Source organism: Blennius ocellaris (genome assembly GCF_963422515.1).
Source record: "Blennius ocellaris genome assembly, chromosome: 8".
Taxonomy (NCBI): Eukaryota; Metazoa; Chordata; class Actinopteri; order Blenniiformes; family Blenniidae; genus Blennius; species Blennius ocellaris.
In genome coordinates this window covers 15,913,669-15,937,323 of record NC_137657.1, presented here as the reverse complement: position 1 = coordinate 15,937,323, position 23,655 = coordinate 15,913,669, and the positions used below count along the sequence as shown (strand labels likewise).

The 23,655-nt window shown below is 41.1% G+C and overlaps 2 protein-coding genes across 6 annotated transcripts in view; both read left to right on the top strand.

Annotated features, from left to right (window-relative positions):
- The window catches only part of map7d1a (MAP7 domain containing 1a), a 37,929-nt gene extending 21,808 nt beyond the window's left edge, over nucleotides 1-16,121 (top strand). For 2 of the 5 annotated variants that reach the window (XM_080501133.1, XM_080501131.1), the window contains 13 exons: nucleotides 1,294-1,398; nucleotides 2,669-2,791; nucleotides 2,898-3,043; nucleotides 3,319-3,449; nucleotides 4,175-4,461; nucleotides 5,387-5,624; nucleotides 5,996-6,176; nucleotides 7,037-7,141; nucleotides 9,915-9,965; nucleotides 10,050-10,110; nucleotides 11,717-11,798; nucleotides 12,191-12,429; nucleotides 15,161-16,121. In XM_080501133.1, coding sequence (XP_080357259.1) covers nucleotides 1,294-1,398; nucleotides 2,669-2,791; nucleotides 2,898-3,043; nucleotides 3,319-3,449; nucleotides 4,175-4,461; nucleotides 5,387-5,624; nucleotides 5,996-6,176; nucleotides 7,037-7,141; nucleotides 9,915-9,965; nucleotides 10,050-10,110; nucleotides 11,717-11,798; nucleotides 12,191-12,429; nucleotides 15,161-15,171 — 1,760 coding nt within the window. In that variant the 3' untranslated portion in view covers nucleotides 15,172-16,121. The remainder of the gene's footprint in view (nucleotides 1-1,293; nucleotides 1,399-2,668; nucleotides 2,792-2,897; nucleotides 3,044-3,318; nucleotides 3,450-4,174; nucleotides 4,462-5,386; nucleotides 5,625-5,995; nucleotides 6,177-7,036; nucleotides 7,142-9,914; nucleotides 9,966-10,049; nucleotides 10,111-11,716; nucleotides 11,799-12,190; nucleotides 12,430-15,160) is intronic. The other 3 variants (XM_080501135.1, XM_080501134.1, XM_080501132.1) reach the window with 2 other exon arrangements.
- A 2,623-nt stretch (nucleotides 16,122-18,744) lies between these two features.
- The window catches only part of thrap3a (thyroid hormone receptor associated protein 3a), a 47,867-nt gene continuing 42,956 nt past the window's right edge, over nucleotides 18,745-23,655 (top strand). Inside the window, exon 1 of the mRNA XM_080500859.1 lies at nucleotides 18,745-18,852. The gene's annotated coding sequence lies outside the window, so the exon portion shown is untranslated. The remainder of the gene's footprint in view (nucleotides 18,853-23,655) is intronic.

The following is a 23,655-nucleotide window of genomic DNA, read 5'->3' as shown; positions in this document are numbered from 1 at the left end:
CAAGGTTTTTAAAGCACATGCAGACACTCAAGGATTCAAGGTTTTGCTCTTTTCTGAAGAGTAATTTCACATGAGCCATCACGCTCATTTGGTTGTTATGATTATGTCATTAAATTATCCTCGGTCTGTGATTGGTTTGCAAATGTGGTTTGCAGTGGACTTTTTAAAATATGATTAATTGGTCTCAAAGATGTAGATCAGCAAGGTTTGAAAAGAACACAATGATCTTATGTCAGTAGGGTTGAAAAGACTTTGGTGTAGTGAGCTCATAAGTCATTAAGGTGACAAACAAAACTTGCCAATAATGTTTTTTTTCCCCAGACAGGATGTCCAGGTTACTATTGATATTTCACCAACACAACTGATGCCAGTCTCTGAAAAATGAAGCAATTTTGCATTTCAAATCATGTTGTTGAGACAAAACATTTCTTCCATCTTTCTTTCTTAGAGAATTGTTAGGCACTTTATATTTAAATAAAGGTGCTGTATGATTGTGGAAATTTCTTTTTTCCTGTACAGTATTGTGCAAACGTTTTACATCAGCCAGTACTTTTAAGAAGTACATTCAGTGCAAAAAAGAACAATGCGTTCTAGAAGTGATGGTCTGGCCCCACAAAGTCCTGATATCTTCACATATCATATGGGTAAACATGAAGAGATAGAAGAACACGACTACATCTACAGAAGATCTGTACTTAGTTTTCCAAGCTTTTTTCATAAAAAAGAAGAAACAAAACTGTTCAAGTGTGCTGCCTTTTAGGCAAATGGTTACGTCAATTACTGATTCATCTTGTGCGGATTCACTTTGCAGTTTGTAGTTTATGCATTAAGAATAAACTATTAACATATTGTGGAAAATACTTTTGCAGTTTTCCATTAAACATGTTTGCACATTACTATATGTCAAACACAAGACAAAAAACATCGACACTACCTTGAAGGATAATTCAATTAATACTATAATCACATGAAATGTCTTTTAAACATATATTCCGTGCCATGAGTGTTTGACAAAACACCTACAGGCGAGCGGATGTAAACAGATGTTGTATTGTGTGCACTGTAAATCAGTGGATGTTTCTATATAAAAGGTCATTGCACTGATTGGCTTTGATGGAAACGGCTCACATTACAAACACATTAGTGCGGTTGCTTTCACATCCAGTGGGCGGTGTATATTTGGAAAAAACCATCATCATCACCACAGCACATGACGCCACAGACGTTCCCAGCTCTTCCTCTCAACCATTTGACCTGTGTGAACATCTGTGTGGCGCTCTTTTGACTTCTTAGGCAGATGCTCTCTTTCTACGGTCAACCTGCCCAAACACGTGGACTCTGTTATAAACAAACGTCTCTCCAAGTCCTCCGCCACCCTCTGGAACTCCCCCGGCAGAAGTAAGGCAACATCTGGAATGCCCCGCTCCTGTTTAAATGTTCCATCACTCTGCCAACACCTCAGAACCCGTCCATCATTGTCTATTTTTTCAGTTTCTCCCCCTTTTCTGAATCCGGACCCTCTCCTGTGCTTGATGGTTGACCCGTTTCTGTCCATTTTGTTTTATCCTTCAGACTCTGGGCTGTTTTTTTTTTTTTTTTTTTGGTGACATGCTGTGCAAATTCACATTTTAATTTGGGAGTCTGTTTTCTACTGTCCTTTGGTTGGTTGATTGTGTTGTAATGACCATTTCATTCCTTATGTGTTTGCACAGTCTGAAAGTCTTTTTGTGCTCATTTTCATCACAACCCGCTGGATAAAGGATGTCTTTTTGTTGTCTTGAATGTTTTATTGTCTGGTGATGTTGAAAATGATAGGATTGGGTTTCTTTTGAATCAAGAACTTTCCTCTATTTTCAAGATGAGCTCCTCTCTTGAGCTGCTGTTAATGGGGTCATGGTGTACCTTTGTAAAGGACAAGAAAATTCTAAGTCTGAAAAAAAAAGAAGTTAGTAAGTGAGTCAGCATTTTTAAGGTAATAATATATTCTGAAAACACCCTGGAGCAGGAAGTGTTCTTCTGGGTTGCAGAAGAAAAAAAAAACAAAAAACGATGGGTAACCTTACCTATTTTCTTTCTCTCCTCTCTACCAGGATTTTAATGCACATTGTTAACAGTCAGGTTGACATCTCTCATCCTGCACCTCATTTTACACAAAGATCGTTTCTAATGCGGTTGAATCGGCTCTCTTCTCCCTTTACTTATACGCTCATGGCAGCGGTTATAAATAACTAACTGGCTGTCTAGACAACCGTTTTAACTCTCTCTCTCTATATCTCTCTCTCACTCTCTCTCATGAGTGGTACTCACAGCTCAAGGTCATCAAGGACACATTTTCAAGGACAGAGTTAATTTTCCCCTCCATCTTGTCATTCTCATAAATCTTGTGGTGGCACTGATTAGCATTTAATTGCATCTTATCAGGTTTGTATGCCTGGTAGTTTCTTTACTGACATGTTAACACTAAACTGATTAAGCTTTTCTTTTCACGTCCACTTTGCAACAAATGCTCTACTTCACATTCAGTGCTTAGTGTGTAAAGGGAGAGAGAAAGAACTATGTTCCTGTTATACTGTTGACCTGACGAACGTACCGTAGAGCTGGAGCTCTGCACATTCTAAATCACATACTATTAAAAGATGCTTAGATCATTGTTTTCTCATGCCTGCAGCCCGTAGCCTTGCACTGAGTCCGTGGGAGAGCAGTATCGTCGACCGGCTGATGACGCCAACACTGTCTTTCCTCGCTCGGAGCCGCAGCGCTGCTAGCGTCCTCAGCAACGGCAAAGATGGCCGTAAGTTGTATTTTAAAATGAATTGTCATCAGTTGTCACACGGAATATACAGTAAATAATAATGATTCATAATTGACTTGAAGAAATAATAACCTCTCCTTTTCAGACTCTCCTCTCTGCCCTCGTTCAGCCTCGGCCAGTCCGCTCACCCTGTGTGCCCACCAACCCCACCACCGCTGTTCTGACCGCTGGAGGGTGACGTCCAGCACACCGGACATCATGCAGCGTCAGCAGCGACGGAGCTCCACGCCTGTATGTCTGCCTCATTGTGAATATTAAATAACAGCTAGGTCCAGTTAGAGGCAACAGAAGGTTAAAACAGATTAAAGCTCTTATCTGGAGAACTAGAGTAACTAACTTTTGTCGATCCTAAGTGAAAATAATAATGTTGACGGCGCTTGACATCTTCAGAATATTGGAAAATAAGAAAATCAACACAACACTAAGATCTCCTTTAATATGACCTGCCTGCATTTTATCTTATTTGTTTAAAAGGTCATCTTTTCATTGTTCATCCTCTCACACAGATGGATAAAAACAAGAAAGAAAAGAGAGACAAAGAGCGTGAAAATGAGAAGGAAAAAAGTGCCATCACCAAGGAGAAAGTGCTAAAGAAGAGACAGTCTCTCCCCAGTATGAGACACAGACCTGATCCAAGGTAAATGCATCTATTGTTCTTCATTCGTTTATTCATTTCTTGACTTACTCATTTATAAAGTAACTCTGCATTACACTCTGTAAATACATTTTAAATTACTTACTATTTTGACAGATGTGTAGAGATTGTTCTGAAAATAGTTTTAAACACCTTAAATGTTGTTTTCCTGACCCTGTTTGCTAGGTTAACATTGTTTACATCTGTGCTGCACCAACTTTATATTTTCACGCACTGCTTGAACCTATCCAGTGGGTTAATACCAAGGAATTTACCCTCTAATCTGGAAGCCACCAAATATATACATTCCCTAACACAGAGAATGAAATAGAAGAAGAAAAAAAAATGGGTCCTTTTACTCCCCCCCAAAAAATCTAAGTAAGTGCTGAGGAGAGTTGTCGATGCCAGAGGCCTCAAGGAAAAAAAAAAAATCATGTCTTTAGCATAATGGATGATTCCCCTCTGAGTGTTGCCTGCACTGCCGGTCACTGCTGGGATGCCGACTGACAATGCACTTTGAGAGATGACGCAATGTTTGAGTGCTGGTCTGTTCAGTGTGTGCATTTGCTGAAGTTAGGTCTTTTCAGGACATCATTTTACCTTTCTAAACAAACATTTCAGCCCAGCTTTAAATGAATAATGTGGTCAGCTTGAGTTAAAGTACCAGGGAAAAATCAGTTAAAAGCCTCACTTTTACGTTTCCTCCCGTTTTCTTCTTCCAATCCCAGTCCTTTATCAAGACAACGGCCGGCATCCCCAGCCACGCCAAAGGGCAGAACGGCCTCCCCCAGCCCTGCTGCCTCCCCTAGACCTCCATCAACACGTGGGAGTCCATCAACACGTGGGAGTCCATCAACACGTGGGAGTCCATCAACACGTGGGAGCCCTTCAACTCCGAAAGCCCGGCCCAAGAGAGCCAGGACCCCCGCAAGGGTAGACAACCGCACCTCTTCTCCTGTCCCGCTTGAAAGAGTGAAGGAGTCTCGCAGGCCCGCCACACCAGAGGAGAGAAAGAGTGAGTAAAAACCGAGTGAAGCGGTGATCACAATATCTTTTTTTTTTATATAATTTTATTATATTCTCCTACAAAAGTAAAGTAGTATTCATTGTTATTGAACTTTTCTCCAGCAAGATGTCACTGCAATCTAATTATGCTTGGATTATGTATTATTTATTAGGGAATGTTTGGAAATTTCTCATGACAAAATCAATCAATCAAGATCCACTCACTAGTACTCCCCAAAAAAAACAAACCCCAAATATCATCTCATCATGCAGATAAATGCTCTTGAATAAGCAAGGCATAATTTTCAACAAAGTCTCCACAGCACTCAACTGTAATGGCCATCTTCTTCATTGTTTCCTTTGTACCACTCCAAAGTATGTCTTGATTTTGGGGAGATTCCCTCTGTGGCTGAGTCACAGTTTATTTTTATCATTCTCATAGATTCTCTGTTCACAGTCAATGTGGCTCGACAGAATAATGGCTCCAATGGAAAACGTGACAGAGCCTCTGGAAAGTCTTTGTCTTTCAAGAAGCAATAGGCAAAGATTACTATCAAGTGTAATTAGCCGTGAAAACAAAGGGAGCACATGGAGTGAGCCACACGCAGATTCATGGTCTGTGTTTTCTCACACACAGCGCTTCGAGCCTGTGCTAATCAGCCCTAATTATGTAATTACTGAGCTGACGCTATGGCCGTTCACCATTGCCATTTGCTGAAGACAGACTATTTGACAGTGCATGCAAAGAGAAAAGCTGCGGTTGAGTGTGCAATTAATAATGATGACCATGCACTCTCTCAGAGAGCATCACTTGAAAACTCATAATGAACATAAATAGCCACTTTGGACTTTGGTTAATGCTTGGTGTCTCTGCTTTGACTGTGCTTTTTCCTGCATGGGTTCCTCGGTGGTTCATGTCTCCTCCACTGCCACAGCACCTGCGTCAAGCGTGCTGCTCACAACTGCCAGTGCTGCTTCTTCCTCCCCCGAGGCGGCCCATTCAGCTGCCTCTGCCCGTGCAGTGTCGCCGGCTCCCTCCCCGTCAGGCAAGCCCATGGCTGGCACCAACAACCCGGAGGAGGCGGCCCGCATCCTGGCAGAGAATCGCCGGCAGGCTCGAGAGCAGAGGGAGCGAGACGAACAGGAACGCCGCGAACAGGAGGAGAAGGAGCGGTCAGTTTTAGTTTTTTTACATGCTTCAGAATTCATCTAGAGAGGGTCACCACCCAGACCATGTGGCAAACCCTTGAACTGTGTAGGAGAGGAGAAGAATTTTGAATGTATCTGTGAATGATGTCAATTCCCGTGCTGTGCTCCCACCTTTTGGTTTGTGTTTGGGGCTCAACTTCTTGCACTTTAATGTAAAGACTTGGTGAATTGACTACAGTGGAAAATGTTGCGGTAACTCTTTTAATACTTTTAATAGAAATGTTCCCATTTCCACAATTAGCTTGGTATAGAAACACAATCTCAATAGGTTATGTACTGTTAATATTATCATTTACATTTTGAACCACATTTAAAGTGTTCTTGAAACTTTTCAGGATCCTGAGAGAGGAGCGAATAGCCAGGGAGGCTGAGGAGAGGAAGCGCAGGGAGGAGGAGGCCCGAGCCATGGCTGAGGAGCAACGGAGGAGGGATGAAGAACAGCGGCTGCAGGAGGAGAAGGAGGCTCAGGAGAGAGCCAAAGCTGAGCAGGAGGAGAACCTCCGCCTGCAGAAGCAGGTAGGCATCCTGACAGATATAAACAATAGACTATAAAAAGAACAGGCGCTTCCTCAAGAGACAAAAATATCTTGACTGCCCTCTTGTGACCGGTTGCAATTTAGCGCCTTTATATTTATTCCCACCCTTCAGACAGACATGAAGCGAAGTTTAAAATCAAAGCCCCCCCTTAAACACTCAACTTTACTTTCTCCTGTTTTAATTGCCTTTTGTCTTTTAGATTCTCTTTTCCCCTAAATATCTTGTTTTATTTCTAGGATTTCAATCTAATTGTATCTATTTATTTGCCTTTATGAAGCACTTTGACTTGCTTTTTGAATGAATGGTGCTCTGTAATGAACTTCCCTTGGCTTTAAGTTTGGCAAATAACTAACCAGACCAATATTGGCACTTCCTGTGTTTATGTATAAAGCTGGGCAAATCTTGATCAATTAAAACTGATTTCCTCTGTAGTTGAAAATACATCTATTCATTACAATATGTGTTTACCTTATAGATCTATAATATACCTGTATTGCTGAATTAGCTTGTGAAATGCTCGTTGAGCTTGACACGTTGCCACCCCCTTGTGGCCTTTCACTAAAGTGATACTTGGTCAAACATGATCCAGCGTAATTATGCAAAGGCTGAAGTATTGTGTTTCACTTTCAATGGCCCTCAAGAGGCAGTAAATGTTGAAAATAGATCTTTTGTTTGGCTCAAATGTACAGGAAAATGTCCATTTTGTGGCTGTAAACAATAATTACACAGAGCAACCACACCCATGTTACGTAAAAGGCATGCTGTTTTGGCATGAAGTTTCTTTCCCTCTCCTGCTGGCATTAAAACTGTGGTTGGACTCTCATTTGTGTGTCTTACAGAAAGAAGAAGCCGAGGCTCGGGCCAAGGAGGAGGCGGAAAAGCAGCGCCTGGAGAGAGAGAAGCACTTCCAGAAGGAGGAGCAGGAGAGGCTGGAGAGGAAACGGGTAGGGCAACACATCTGTCCTGCTTGTTTTTTCAGCCAGGTTACCGTTTCACACTGAAAATGAATTATTGTGTGTGGCCAGACCAATTTACTAGTCAGGCTTTCCGATATTTAAGGTACATTACTAAAGGACAAGAATTGTCTTAGTTTGGTGGTGTGGTGGTTGGTACTCTTATTCCACAGTGTGAATAGCCCTGGTTCACGTCAGGATATTACCGCCTTGTGTGGAATTTCCATTTTCTCCTTAGTCCCAGAACTTTACCATAGAATGTGCAATGCAAAAACACAATGCAAGCCAGTTTTATTAATAATGTAGAAATGGCATTATCATTAAATGGGAAATTTCTGCAACCCTGCTTGCTAAAGGCAGCAGAATGTTTGGTGCCGAGGTTGTGATGTTTTAACAACATTAGTCTGGAGAGGAATGGCTCGAGGTAAGATTTCAGATTGCACTAGTTTTTCTCAAAAAGTCATTTACTGTTGAAATTAGCCCTGTCGGAAAAAAAAGAGTGTCTTGTTTTACTTTAGCAGTCCTATAAACACTTTCCTTCCCAACATAAAACTAAATTAAGGATGAAACTGAGGGTGAGTCAAATTTAAAATAATAGTAACATATACAATTGTATACATTTCTCACTGAACAAGGTAAGGCTGGAGAATTATTTTTTGGCATTTTAAATATTCATGATAAAATGTGAATATTTCCATCGCTATATCACATTTCGTCTTGGCACATCAATGTGGTGCAGGGCATTGGCTTGAATAACGGCTGCAGTCGAGTCATAAAAGCTCTGCATTCAGTGGTGCTATTATATTCTCTGTGGTCTGTCTTTTGACATGACAAAAGCAGGCTTGAAAGTTGAGTCCCTGAAACCAGGATGAATGATGTTTTTGGCTTATCTTGGATCGGCTGTCTGCATGCCACAATTTAACAGGGCTTATAATGTGTGTGAGCATGAAGCTATATATAAACACTATTAATGGTGATAGATGTGCCAGTCATCCTCATGTGGTTTTGTGCAGATCTTTCCACATGTGTGCTCATATGTACACGATCTACGGCCACTAAAGTCTGCCACCCACATACGCCCAGGTCTCTGTATTGTAGCTAAGCTTTGCTTTCCTGCCCCTCATCTTCTCTCCATGTGAAGAAGCATCTTATCAATGCATGCCAGGCCTGGCTAAGCCAACTAAAGTCTGGCTCTGGGCAGGACTCGGCCCACAAGAACAGCATGTCTTCTGTACCGAAGACTCGCTCCTGGGCCACATTCTACATCACTCCACATACCGTCTGCCAGTCCTCCACCGAAACTGGCTGAGTCACTCCTGTTATTGCTTAAACAAAGTGCCAGTGGTAAAATGTATCCCGAGGGGGCAGCAGAGTGTCTCATTACATCCAAGAAAAACCTGAAGTCTCTGAGCGACTGTTTTGTAACTAAAATAGATCCCAGATTCAGTGTGAGATTTCAGGATTATATCAGGAGTTCTGCATGAATAAATCTGGATTGTAATAACGCCTCACTTTTATGAGTGGCAGCTGCAGCTCGGATCCAACTGCCCCAGTGTAGCAATGTCCTCAAATGGAGGTCACTTGTGTGCACAGAACGTTCCCATGAAACATGCTTTTTATTTGAATACAATTCTCAACTCTCCCATGACAAAAAGTCCCTACAAATAATTTATGACTCAAGCTGCAAAACATATTTGAACTTCAAAATAAAGACAACACATGAAGTTTATAGAAATAGATTTGTGCACCGAAACTTTAGTTTGTATTGCATTTATGGAAAAAATACTGATGTTTTATTATAGCTCTTTTAAAAAAAAATTGTGTTCCACCTATTAAGCATACATGCGAGTCAGTTAAAGTAAAAGTGAAATCAAATCTGTCCACATTAAATTCTCAATTTCATGCAAGACCTTTATTGGATCCATCCATAGTGAGATTATCGGCATCAGGCAGGTGACATAGTAGGATGTGTCTGTTTCTGTCACATTTGTTACCTTGAACTGAAAGAAAAGAGTCCATTTGAAGAATGGAGTCTTTTCCTCATGTTATGTTTTTGGAGCGTGGGAGAAAACTACAGCCCTTTCCGAAAACCCACATATGGAACATGCAAAGTGAACAAAGAAAGGCCCTCATGCCCACGTTGCCCATGCTGAACCTGGGTACCTTCTGGATGTGAGGGGGGACTGCTAACCACAACCATGTGGGCTGGACTTTTCATTAAAATGAAAAATAAGTGTAACTCTTTGTTTGCATGCAATTATCTGAAAGCGACAATAAGCTACTCCAATCAGGCTAAGAAGGTTTGCACACTCCTGCTGTACTAGTTAATCACAGTTTCTCCTTCACAGTCTGTTGTTGCAGCTGAATACACCCGTGACCATTATTGACATTAATCACCTGAAAAAATTAAGAGCCTCAGTTTACTGAAAGTGTAATAAGCTTTTTCAGACTAAGAAATACAAGAGAAAGTGAGAGTGTTTTCACCGGTGACGAAAGGTAGTGAAGAGAAAAATGTGAAACCTCAGATTCTAGTAAAACAGCCTGTCGAAGTGTGTGGGCTCAGCCCTGCCAGCACAATTTAACCGAGTCAAACAAAGCTACCTAAATAATCTACGCAATAATGACTTTTAGTCTGCTACTGTTGAAGATTACATTTTGACATAACCACTCTGATCCTGTACATTGTATGGTTCCCATGCAAAACTGCATTTGGATATTTGTGGCATTTTCTCCAGTTTGATTCTTGTCTGTGTTGCTTCCTCAGCGTCTGGAGGAGATCATGAAAAGGACACGCAAGACAGACGGAGGCGACAAGGTACACATGCTCTCCACCTTTGACAAAAACAAGAAACCACAACTTAATTTTTCCACTAAAAGTGCCTGATTCGATCTTTCGCAGAAGGAGACAAAGACCTCCCCTCCCCCACACGTCAATGACAAACAGGCGGAGAGCAGCGAAGGTAAGCAGAACATACGATTGGCTTTTAGAAAACACCCTCGGGTGACGGAACACAGTAACAGTTCTTGGCTTTAATCTACAGGAATCCTTGAGGACAGTTGGAATTGTTGATAATTGGCAAAATTGATCTGCCATTAAAAACAAATGGGATGTTCTGTAACCAGCTGGTTTTCGAAATCCAGATACAGGCCGCTTTCCTGCTTCACACACAACAAAACATATTTATCTGACTAATAGTCACAGATGAACTTATTTTAATGTTTCATGCTGTTTTGAAATGTGCCTCTTGAAACATAACTGGATTCTTTCATCTACTACCTGGGTTCCATTCACAATGTGCTGAAATGTTTGTTGTGTGTTAATGCTTTAGTTCCCACGTGAGTCAGAGTCACAGTGACTCAGTTTCAATGGAAGGGTTATTAGATTATATCGCTGCCTCATATCCTGGACAGCTGTAGTTGGGGTTGTTCCTCACAGCAGAATAGGACCCATGTGTGCTGAATTGTTCTTTCTTCTCCGGGCCGGAGGGGCTCAGCGAGGGAAGAGAGAGTTTCTGGTCACAGCCTGCAGTGGTTTGATACAAGGAATAATAAATGTGATGTTGCTTAACTCTCACTCATGCCTACTTGCTACTCTACAATCATTGAATAACTTTAACTGTTGGATATGTGAGTGGGTCAAAAATGAACTAATAGGGTTAGGTTTTTTTTTTTTTTTTAGCAATATCTTCGAAATGAAAATTATAAATGTCATAAAAAAGAGCTATGTATCAAAGACATGCTATTGATACCTTACCTTTTATTTTCAACTGACATTTAATAAAACTCAATGTATCACTACGCCAATCTTTCATAGGTGCAGCCTCTTTCATGGAATTTAGTGGAAAGCCTTGAGTCTTATCAAATGTGACTGTCAGGATTACACATTTTGTTACACCCTATACTAATATAGTATAGGGTGTATATACGCATATATATATATATATATATATATATATATGTGTGTGTTTATTATAGTAACATCTGATTCATGTAGGTATTATCTTTGTTCATACCACAGTATCAAAGAGTGTTATGTCAAAACAAAAAAACCCAAAACGAAACAAAACAAAACTGGGTCAATTATTGTACGCTCACTCATCAGTGTATAATCCAGTCATGCACCTAAGATTGATTAGAATTATTTTGGGAAGAATCGGCAGACACTGGAGGAATAAGATGAAGGGAATGAAAGTGATCTTAGAGAAATACCATTGGTCTCAAAGTTCCCCAAATGCAGGAAGACATTAGCCACCCAGTGATGTGGTCGGGAGCCTGGCAGACATGTTTCCTCTTTAGCTGGGGTTGTGGAGATCAGTCTCAACCGCGGCCGTGTCCTCAGTGGAGCTTAGTAAGTGTGGGGGTGGTCTGGACTTCAGAGGAAGGATACCCCAGAAGACTTTGGCATCCCGAGCCAACCCATTAAAGTTATCCTGACACAGCTTAAGGTTGATCATTAAAGGTGTTTGCCACCCGGCGGTTCCTCGCGCTCGGCAGGGTGGGAAGTTGACTGCATGTGGCCGCCTTTGTGTGCTTGGTTAACATTGTTTTGCTTTTCATTTCCTCCAGCGTCTGCTGACTATCAGCCAAAGCCAGAGGTTGCCCTGACCAATAACAAGGAAGAAAATGGACAAAGCAACGCCAAGGAAAGGTAAAACTAAAGCTTCTTCTTCCCATTTTTGCCCAAATTGATGCAGTAACACAATAAAAAGTTTGGGTCGTATATGCCAAAAATAAAAAGAAGAAACGTGCCAGGAGTTGACAGCCCTTCGACTCGGCTGGAGGTTTGCATTGTTGTAATAAACCTCAGTGGAAAACACAAGGAGCCACACAATTACAGCCCAGAATAAACAGTTGTAACAGTGGGAGGAAGATTTTGTTCCCTAAAATATTTACACTCTATATCCGAACACACGTTTTTGGGCAAATCTAAAAAGCCTTCTGTAATTGAACAGTGGTGGGCTGATTCATTTGTTGTTTGAGTCCCTGGGACTGATCATGAGTACAACCACATTGTGCTTTCTTCTTTCTCCCTCCCGCCAGCAGCGTCTCAGTCCAAGTGGTTAATGGAGTGCAGCCTTCAAGACATGAAAACGGTCTGTCAGCTAAAGGAGACTCCGCGCACTTTGAGGACATCATCCAACTCACAAATCACGGCAACAGCACCAATGGTGGCCGGGAAAAGTCCGAGACCTGCGTGGCCACTGAGCCCATCCTCTCTTTTGAAAGCGAGGATCCCTTCATGAAAAAGGCAGGCCCAATGAAGCCTCAGCATGTTACAGGTAAAAAAAACAAACACTGAAACTATCGTAAGCTGCCACACACACACACACACACACACACACACACACACACACACACACACACACACACACACACACACACACACACACACACACACACACACACACACACACACACACACACACACACACACACACACACACACACTTATTGAAGTTCAGTCGTGAAGCTGAACTTCAATAAATGAAGAAAATGAGTAGAAGATAAGACAGACGAATAGTTTCCCAACAATAATGCGTGGGACGAGGGACGATGAGTGGGACGGTCCTGAAGTGTTCCCACAAGAAAAGAAATTGATCCAGCCTGCAAAACCCAATACACTTCCAGCCTGTTTACAAAGATAAACTTGTTCTTTGGCAGCATCTGACTTAAATTAAAAAGTAGTGACAGCAGTTTTGGTGAAATAGAGGAACCTGAATAGTGCATTATGTGCTTTTAAGCTGTTTTGACATTTTTGGCTCAGATTCTTGGCCTGGACCGAAATACAACACAGAAAAAATATTACATTTTAGTCCATTTTCTATACTTTTTCTGGCATTCATACTATGACGATAAACCGTTTGTACTTTTCACAATATCAATTGTGAAATCACAGAAAGGAAGGATGACATTTTTAATAACTCAGACATGTTCAGGTTTTGTGACGCCGACTTGAAATGTTCCCAAAAACAGGGAAATTGATTGGCTTATGTTTAGGAAGTTAAAGCAGTTTTGATGAAATAGAAAAGTACTAGAAAACAATTGAATGTTTACATTAAGTGCTTTTAGACTGATTTGACGCACGTGTTCCAGCTAGTTCTCTGGTGTGAACCAAAAGAAGAACATTGTATTTTAGTTCAGTTTTATGTACATGTATGTACCTTTGGCTTTCCTACTATTGGCCAAAAAACATTAAGACATTTTGAAAGTAAATAAATACCACTTGTGACATTACTGTGGTGGCACTTCTGGAATATTAAAGAGCTCCAACATGTTTAGGAAATGTATAAAGGATTCCATTAAGAACAAATTTCTCCACCAGTGAGGACAGCAGTTTCATTGGCTGTCATTACCACATGTTCATTTTAGTTTTCTTTTTTCTTTTTCTCCTAAAATGTCAATGATATGATTCAATCAAATATCCTGAGAATTTGTTCACTCACTCACAAGTTTCATTCAACTCAAACTGTCTTTGTGTGATCACATCCTCTGAAACTTTTGGATGTTCCAGTTTTACTCAATACAAGGAAAGTATGTAGTAAACTCATAAAAAAAACCTCACTTGAGAAAGAAATCCTTGTGCAGAGAAGCCAAGAGAGTCTGTTGTGCAGTCGCTGGTTTTGCTCACATATCATCTCTTAACGAGAAGTGGACAGCAATCGTTCTCCTGCAATGTGCCTGCGTGCTTATTTGCCATAATCCGGTTTTATAATTGGCGTCACGCAGCACCAGAGCGACTGTTGTTGTCCTTGGCGAGTGATCATGAACCTGAACTTGTACTACATCTTATGTGCGGGTCATCACCTCCGCGAAAGTGTGTATCCTCAGAGCAGAGGAAGGCGTAGCATGGATATGAAAGGAATAGTGTAGGGAAGGGTGAAGAGAGGCGGGATATCTTTATACCGTTGACAGGATTTATACAGCAGCCCCACTGACTTGGGCTTGGACCCAGTGAAGAATCTCTAGAATGGCCGAGGCGATGAAGAGGCTCTATCTATGACTGCGTCGCTGCCAGGGGCGAGAAATTGGACTCCAAAGTAATTAAGCACTCCGTAACCTCTCACTCATTCCCCTCCCAGCAGCAACGTCAGCAGCAACTTACCCTCTCAACCCCCCCCCACCCCCTCCTCTGCCCAATCTTAACCTTCACCTGTTCGCCTGAAGACAAGATAGAGATCTGAAATACTTTGTAATCAGAGTATGATTACCTTTTCTTGGCCTCTCACGCCTTCACTGAAGTTTCCCTTTAATGAGTATTTCACTCTTTATTTCTCTCCCACCACTTTCCGTTCTGAAAGTCTGACCTGGATTTGATTGGTAATATCAACATGCAAGATCAAGGTGTTGTGACAAAGTACCAAACGTTTCTATAACTTCACTATTAACCCTTAATGAAGACACTCAATAAAATACTTGAGAATATCAACCCAGGTTGATAAAGGTTGCTAAAACCTAAATAACCACTGCTACGTAATAATAATTATCATCATCATCATAATAATAATTATGCATTTTATTTGTATTGCACTTTACAGTCATAAATCTCAAACTGCTAAAAACAACAATCATAACTTAAGCAACAATATCAAACACAATATATCAACATCAACATAAATTTGCATTGGGGGTGTGTGTTTGAAAATGAATATTTTATCACTTTTATTAGACCAGATGAAATGAAGAAGTTACCAAATATAGTCAACTTTCTGATAAAGGGTTAAATGTTAAATTATATTCCCTTGAGTGCTATCATCTTTTTCTTTTGCACCATGCAATATAGGACAGTTTGGTTTTTTGACCTCTGACATGTTAAACACCCTTTTACATTTCGTATAGTCAACAGGTCAGAGGTTCCCAGACGCAGTCATTACTCACTTCAACAAAACTCACTCGTTTTTTTTTTCCCCCTCCGCCACAAGCAGGACCTCCTTTTTATCTGTTGGCATGTGATCATTAATCTTGTACAAACGTTTCCCCTTAAGACCTTTAACTCTTTCCTCTCCTCCACAGAGGTCCTGTGACATATTTCAGGGTTGAAGTGCTCGTCGCCTTATACCATTGACCTTTCCTGACCCTGCCAACGCTCGTACGGCGAGCCCAGTGACCTGTGCCAATCAACAAACTTCTTCTGAGCTCCCAAAGGGAAAACTCGCTTCTCTCCGAAGACGAAAAGGGCCGCAGAAGACGATGACAGAAAGCGTCAGGACACACGCAAAAACAGGATGAAACGTGTTGCCGCATGCAGCACAGGTGCATTAATGTTAAAGGTCCTCGTGGCACCGAATCCCTGCACCTTAATACTCAACAGTATCATCCTTTGTACAGTTCAGCTCAGTAATTGTTACGCTATGGGGGGGTCAAAGAACTGTTTGTTCTCTTTGTCCTTTAGTTATTTAAGTTGAACATGAAGAAAAGACTGGGTACTTGTTTGTGAATAGTGTAAATGAAGTTACAGTGCTGGACAAAGGAGTAATTTTGTGCTTATCCTACATGAGTAGATCATCTAAATACACAAATATTCCACTTGGTTTGTATAAAACTGCCTGTGACAACTTAACCATAAAATCAGAAGATTTAACTTCACAAGGGACGACTTCTGACTGCGTAAAAATACCGTGTGCTGATACTGAAACCTCAGTGCTGATTGATTGTATGAAGAACTGGATGTAAGGTGGAGTTTGCAACGTTGGCAGTTACGAAACCAGATGTCACACAAGGTCAAATCTCCATAAACCGGGATTTACTCCACTATTTAACAGCTTAAACTGTTTCTTTGTTATTCTGACATGTGCAAGCATGACTCAGTTTCCTCAATTGCATTGAGATGTTCATGGACTCAAAGGAATTTGAAATGCTGATGTATGTATATGCTATAATTATATTTTGATGTGCGTTGTAAAGTCTGTTGGCGTAAGTCTTATTAAAGACAAGCGGTCCAGTGAAGCTTTTGTCCTGAATAAATGCGGATTCAGCACACCGGTAATCATTCTCACGTTCATCAATCTGAAACAGGGAAGGGAATTGATCATTTGTTATTAATTTGCAGACTCAGAATGTTTTGTCCTTTTGCCTATTTCCTTTTCCCTGCAGCCTCAATAGTATTTTGGTTTCAGAGCGGAAATTCCCACTCAAATTTGTGAAAGGGAACGCACACTAACCACAGGAAAACAGACCTTACAGTTGACATACAAGGCATGCGAGTTGGCTCAGCTGTCCATTTCACTTTGAGTTTCCTTTTACAAAATCTCCACAGGGAGTACATGCCACTCAGTTGGTGCCCCCCCCGACTATAAGCTCGTGGGGAAGGCCTGGCGCAATGTGCGTGCGCTATGCAACAGAGATACATTACAAATACGATTTATGTCCCCTTCCACCTAACGCTAAGTCGTGCTGCTCTGACAATCACGTAGAATTTATGTGATTTACGTTCCTCGAAACCTGCTGTGAAGCGTAACTGCAGTGGATTCGGTTATATCAACAATCTGCAATTTGTTTACTTGAGCCGGCCATGTCTCTTACCTCCTGGTGAGCTGCATGAGCATAAATCATGCAGTAGGAAGCCCTGAGCAATCTGGAAACGGTTTTGATTAGACAAACTTTTAAAGGGAATCGAAACAGAAAATTTTCGAAAATAGAGTCAAAACATAATCAAGAAAATCCACGCATGGGACCGCGGTATAGATTCCCCTCTCATTAATAGCTTTTCGTGAGACAATGGTGCCACAACATGATGGATGTGCTTAATGACGTCAGTTTGAACCTGCCGCAGCCGGCTCGCTTTTCAAGCTTCCTTGAGTAAGATGTAAACTCCTGATGACACTCCAGTGTGAGTTTTGACAACATGACCTCATTGACTTCATATCTGACTCCTGCACTTGTCCACACGGGTCTACTGTGAAAAGCTGTATTCGTCAACCCCACAAGAGGGTGCAGCACTGCAGCATGGAGGAAACCGACATCATGTTAGATCGATCTGAAATCCTGTTTAAAAGCAGAAAACAACAATGTGGAACTGGGTGAATGTTAAGTTGCTTCACAAAGCAAATGTATTCTTTTTTTTAGTTAATGTTGATGATATTTTTTCCAGTTTTGGTGTATTGGACGTGCGAGTCAATCTGTGGCAATGTGTAGTACTTCTCAAATGGGACTTGGGGATTAGTGGTCACTATTTATAGGGATGTGTCGGCAAGGCCGTGCACAGTTACAGGCTGGGTAGTGCCAGGTTTGAAAATACATTTTCACAAAACGAAGGGTGAAAAACAAAAACAAAAGAAAAACACAGAAGTTGACTTTGTGGTGGACGACGACGACCCAAAGTGGTGAATGAATAAAATATGCTTTGTTCTGCCTGTACATGCTTGTAGTGGTCAGTCAGTCTGGGAATAGCTGCACCACCTGGTATGGCTGACCCCCCCCCCCCCGCACCCCCTTCGCCTCCATAGCCTTCCACACCATGTTCAGGCTGCTGTGATTGATGGGTGTGTTATCTCCTCTCCCTGAAGTCTGCTGAGGAGGTGGAGGTGTCACATTTGTGACTCTATTTGTGCTCACCGAACTGGAAAAACTTCTTGATTATAAAAAAAAAAAAAACAAATTCTATCTAAAAATCATATTGTTCAATATTTTATTAGGTGTTCATCAAATTACTGAAGAGTTCTAAATTACATTCCCAGACTACATTTTATATCATCACTATAAAAGGAAATCTGTTGAAAAGCATTAAACTGACAAAAATGGAACACGATACACCATTTCCATTAAAAAAAAAAAAAAAATCAAAAATCAAAAAAGCATCACTTACACTACAGATCTATTTGTTCTATTACATTTTAAAATTACATTTTCTTCTGTATTTTTAAATTAAGCCAATTAATCTGGTTTAGTGTTTTGGGAGTGTGAAGTGAAAGGAAGCAACTATCTCGCAAAGTTTAACATTTTTGTTTTTTTCTCGGATTGTGAATATATGTGGAAAACCTGAGGTTTCCAGGTATGTTCACTTGTTCAATAAATGATTACATCTTTTTACTGAAGTGCCTCGAGAGAAAGCAAGCAGCCTCCTGGAAATGTACCCACTGTTGTTTCAGCTGTAAATCTCCACACCTGAAGATTGTAAGGAATCTCACAAATGTTTCAGAATGACAAGTGTACCCTCTCAGACTCCGATTTAAACGAGATCGGGCAGGGTCAGCGTTGGGTCCCAGTGGGGTGTCTCACTCCAGATAAGACCACCACTGCTACAGCTAGGTGTCCCATCACAACCCTTCAAAGCTCCCCGAGCCCAACCTCTGTACAGTGTTTACGCTCACCCCTTCCTTTATCTGCTCAGCAACAGGCTCTGGTGGCAGCTGCTCTCACATGGCAGTACATTAACAAAAGGCCATTGGATCGGGGGGTGGGGGGGGGATCTCACAGCAAGCCTGTCTCTCACTCCCAATTGGAACTGATAGAGTGGAGGGGGTCAACCTACGAGCTATTCTGACACAAGATAGCAGCAAGGTTTAAGAGTGATCAGGCAACAGGCACTTCTCAGGGCCCCAAATCCAAAGGAGCTGCACCCTGAGGTCGCACAGAGAACCGGAGGTCTCGCCTGGGATCAGCGTGGTCTGTGGGAACAAGCAGCAGCTGAGTATAAAAAGACTGGTGGTTGATCACTGTCACAACCTGCCCAACATGGATGATCTTTGATAGGGTTCCTCATTAGTGTAAGTGTTTCGTCCAACCTCAAGTATTTGAGGAGTCTGACCTCCGTGACGCTCTCCGCATTCAGATAATTGTGAGCTGGGGGCTTGCAGTCGCTCCTTTGGCTGTATGTGAATAAAGGCGGGCACAGCTAAAGTGAGAACAGATTTATTGGGCAAGTAGGCATTTACTTTATGAGAGCATCTGCTCGGTGGTCAACTGGTACTAGGATTCTGTTTGTTAACAGCTAATAACAAACTGTAGATGTGTTGCTAAGAACCATTGTTTTTTATTGAGGAATGCTGGATCGGAACCAAAACAAATACCTCGTGATGACTATGATCACATCATAAACTGTAAACATGTAGAGAACTACCCTCTACTAATAACTCCTAATGGTTTATTTGCCTTTATTATTATTATTTTTAAAGAAAACCCTTGAAGTAGTAAAAATGAAAAGGGAAACACAGTAAAAAAAATAAGACAAACGTCTGTAAAGACGGATGAAGAAAGGGTTATTTATGTGTATTGTTCTCCAAATTAGAGTTAACTCATTAATCATTATTAAAGCTTTATGCACACATTCTTGAGAAAAATGTCATCATCGATACACTGGAAAGCCTTAATTGAATGCTAACATTTGATGAGCATGTTTGCCCCTTTCATTCTGTATAGATTAGAATAATAAAAACAAACAGAAGCCCTTATAAAGCACTTGTTGAAATTCTTGAAAATTTGAAATTTAAGTTAAAAAAGTACTACTTAAATGTTTAAATAATTGCTTGAAAAGCATCACATTGCCCAAAACTATATACCAAGCATTGACCTTGGCTAGAAAAACTATTTTCTTGATGGATTTCACTGAAATACATTGTCAACACATTATAAAGTCCCACAAAAATGGTCCTGATTCACACGAGTTCTATGTGCATCGCAAAGCTCATTTTTTATTGTAAACCCACCTCCCAAACTCTCAATCCCAATTAAAACAATCAATAAGCTGCTTTTAATGGGATGAAAAGATATTTTAGAAAAGTAAATGGATAACATAACCATGGCTCTTATCTCAATGTCCAGTATATCTCTTTAATTGTCAACAATTTACAACAATTTCCCCATGTTTCACACTAGAATGTTTAATTAAAATTAGCTTTATTTTGAGGTTGCAGTTGTTTTAGGCTGTAGTTGTTTAGTGAAAATATTCCATCACATATACTCTTTGTCACAACAAAGAAAAACATTTTTAAAAAGTTTTAAATGTTATGTCAGGTTTTTTTTAACCACTCCAGCCCACTCAGAGTGCCTGAACTAAAGCGTGTTTGATTCACTCAATTCTAACTCTTGTTAAAATAAAATATTTTATTATTAAATCCATTTATGCAGTGCTTTGCTTTTATAGTCGGTGCCTTAAGTTACTACCGACTAGCGACACTACCATTGTTACTGCTTAGCTGCTTCTTTTGCTAGTAGCTAAAAAGTACACACACACACACACACACACACACACACACACACACACACACACACACACACACACACACACACACACACACACACACACACACACACACACACACACACACACACACACACACACACACACACACACACACACACACACACACACACACACACACACACACACACACACACACACACACAAAACTATACCCAGAGCTTTCGCATTTGGACAGCAACACTGGCATAAGTGCGAAACTCTGTCGTCTCTTCATCTTGGGGCTGACAGTTTTACAGCATCGCCGCCAATCAGCGCAGAGAGGACAAGCGGCTTCAATTTTGCCAGCTTGCAAACTCGGCTATTTTCAGTTCAGGAGATGACGCGAATTAATCGTCATTGCATACTGTCTGCCAGGTCTGCCCTTTTGGATCACTTCATTCTTCTTCCACTTGTGAGGGAAGCTCTTACAATGGCGGCTCGTGAGCAGTCATATGAGGAGCCAAGTTTGTGTCAAGTGGAAAGTTGATTCTCTCCTCTGCGTTAGTTCTGGCTTAGCAAGACCCCTATAGAGTATTTCTCTCACTGTTCCACCAGCTGTAGAGTCTCGTGTCGCTGAGGTAAATCCTCACTCCACTGATATGTTGTGTCTCGGTTGCTGTGACACTGCAGAACATCACAACCTCAAAGAGTAATCATGAGGCCACATGGACTTTTTTTTTTTTTCTGCTCCTGGGACATTTCTTCTGACTAATATATTGTTGTGAGATTTTTTTCCATATCGTAAAGCTACCGTTGGAATTAAACTACCGTGTCTCATATTCTCTGCGCTACAAAAGTTATGAGCATCCAAACCAAAGAACATTAAATATTTCATGAAAACAATGACTCACTCCTGAGTGAGGATCGGCTTGTTTAGTAGATGTTGCTAAGGTGCAGAATTCTGCCTTCAGAGAAGAAAACAGAAGAAAGGATCTGCGTTTTAACATTTCATGAAGCGTGGTCAAGGGGTTAATGAGGTCCCGTTGCATGTCTGTGAGGGTGTGTGAATGTGAGAGAGTGCGAGTGAAAGAGAGAGATTATGTGTGAATTTGTGAGTGCAATGAGACAGTTCTGTTTGCACGGTTTGTGAATTTGTGCATTGCTGTCATGGGACCCGAAATCTGTTTACCGAATTTAATATATGTTGACTTGCATTCCATATGGAGACAAAAAGCAAGTGCCAAGATATGTTGATGTGACATTAAGGGTAGGGTGAGGTTAAGGTCATCATAGCGGTCAGAGTCAGACAAGTTTGTGTGGTTGGAATCTGCAGGAAATGAATGTGATTCCAAGCAGTGTCCACAGAAAATTCATGTAGGGTTTATTTTTGCTGCCTTTGTGGCATCCAGTATCTGAGGACAACCTCACAATGTCTCATATATCTTTGATGTTCAAGACAAAGATTCAAGTTATAATTAGACTGAAATCAGATGAGATAAGTAAGGATCTCGGAATGTCTCATGCTGAGAGTGGCCCGCTCGTTTTACTGTGTGTGTGTGTGTGTGTGTGTAAGGTCTCCTGTGTGAAAGGGGTAGCAAATCGGTGTGTTTGCATGATATATGAGAACTGCAGTTGGCACCCTAGAGAGCAGAGAGTGGGGGTGGGGTGGGGGGATGAAACCATGACCGTGTAGCCCTGAGCTGTCAGTGACAACATTTAGGCAGTTTTATAAAAAAGAGAGGTGAAAAAGTGACACATTTCCGTTTCACACCGATCTGAGTCAAAGAGAAACCTAATTTAAATAAAATCATTGGAGTGTTTGTGAAAAAGAGACTGAAATTTATTAAGCATTTACATAAACTGCTGTGAAACACCAGGTGAGCCGTGAGAGGAAAAAAACTAAACAAAACACCTGTGTTTGAGTCCTGAAAACAGCTTCACAGAGGACTGTTTAACTACTTTGTGGAAGGTCCTCATAATTCATCCTGTCATGATCTGCAAACATGGCGTGGCTGTTTTGACCATCCGCTTGTTCTCACAAGGACACAAATAAAACTGTGGGTTTTCTGTAAAAGCAAAAAGAAACTGACATTGTCAGGCGTGGGCATGCCTGACAATGTACAACACTGCCACAACAACTATAAACTGTTAAAAACACCACCAAGAGAGACAAAGTAATAATATTGTGAAGTTACAGATTTTTGAGTTACTAATTTTCTCATTTTGCTTACCACATTTCCTGCACTATAGATCACATCTGAGTCGAAATGGAAAGCACTGTGTCATTAAGACGGGGGGAAAAAGTTGTACTTGGTGTATTTGTCCAAGCCCAGACATACTAACTAAACTGCATCATTGGTAAACATTGGCAAGCGGCTCACTGTTGGAGAGCCAACTGTGAATTTGTTATTTCATGGTTTTAGCCCATGATTAGCAATATTTTGCTTGCACCATCAATTAAAAAACAGTAACAATGAAGGTTTAAGGTGGTATTGCTCACATCCTCTGTGGCCAAGAGGAAGAAGACATGAGCTTTTGAACGAAGGTTTGCAGGTTGTAATCCTGCTGCCACCAGATGGAGGCTTCTTTACACCAAGGTGCAGGGATGGTAATGTCATAGCTGTGCTTATATCCACACAGTCACAAAACCTTACCTCAAAAAGACTCGGCATTTCTGTTATGTTGCAAGTTACATAACATGTTGTATGTTGATTTGATGACGATTATAAAATCATCAAATCAAATCAACGCTGTCTTTTTACTCCCTTTCAGTGGCCACATCTGATCTGTGCAATACGGCCCCCAGAGGTCATCAGTGGTACTACTCTATTTGTTACGCATGCGTACCCTCCCTGGAAACGTCCCAAACGTCCCACCTAACAGACAGTTCCATCTTTATCCGTCTGTGTATTTAGCTTTGAGCATATTTGGGTCTTTACTCACACACTTTATCTGCCAACAGTAGCAGCTGCACACCACTGGGAGCAACTTGGGGTTCGATGTCCTCCCCAAGGGCACTTTGGCACGTGGACAGGATGAGAAGTGGGACTAAAGTTCCAACCTTGGCATTGGAAATGAACTAGCTGAGCCATGTATGTGACTCAAATATGTGGATCACATGACAACATGCACTCTCACTTTGCTTACAAGAATAACACTGAAATGTCGAGAATATTGGCACAATCATGAGTAACTGGGGAGTGGGCAGGCAGTTTTGGTTAAAGTTACATGGTTATAGACTGCAACCCTTTCTTTCACCAATTCAGACTTACCATTTGGTCCCATAAAGCTTCATACCAACAGTTCAAATGATTGTTAGATATAATAACAGCAGAACGTAATGGCTGTACAAAGAAAATACATAAATACTGTTGTTGATGTACTGATG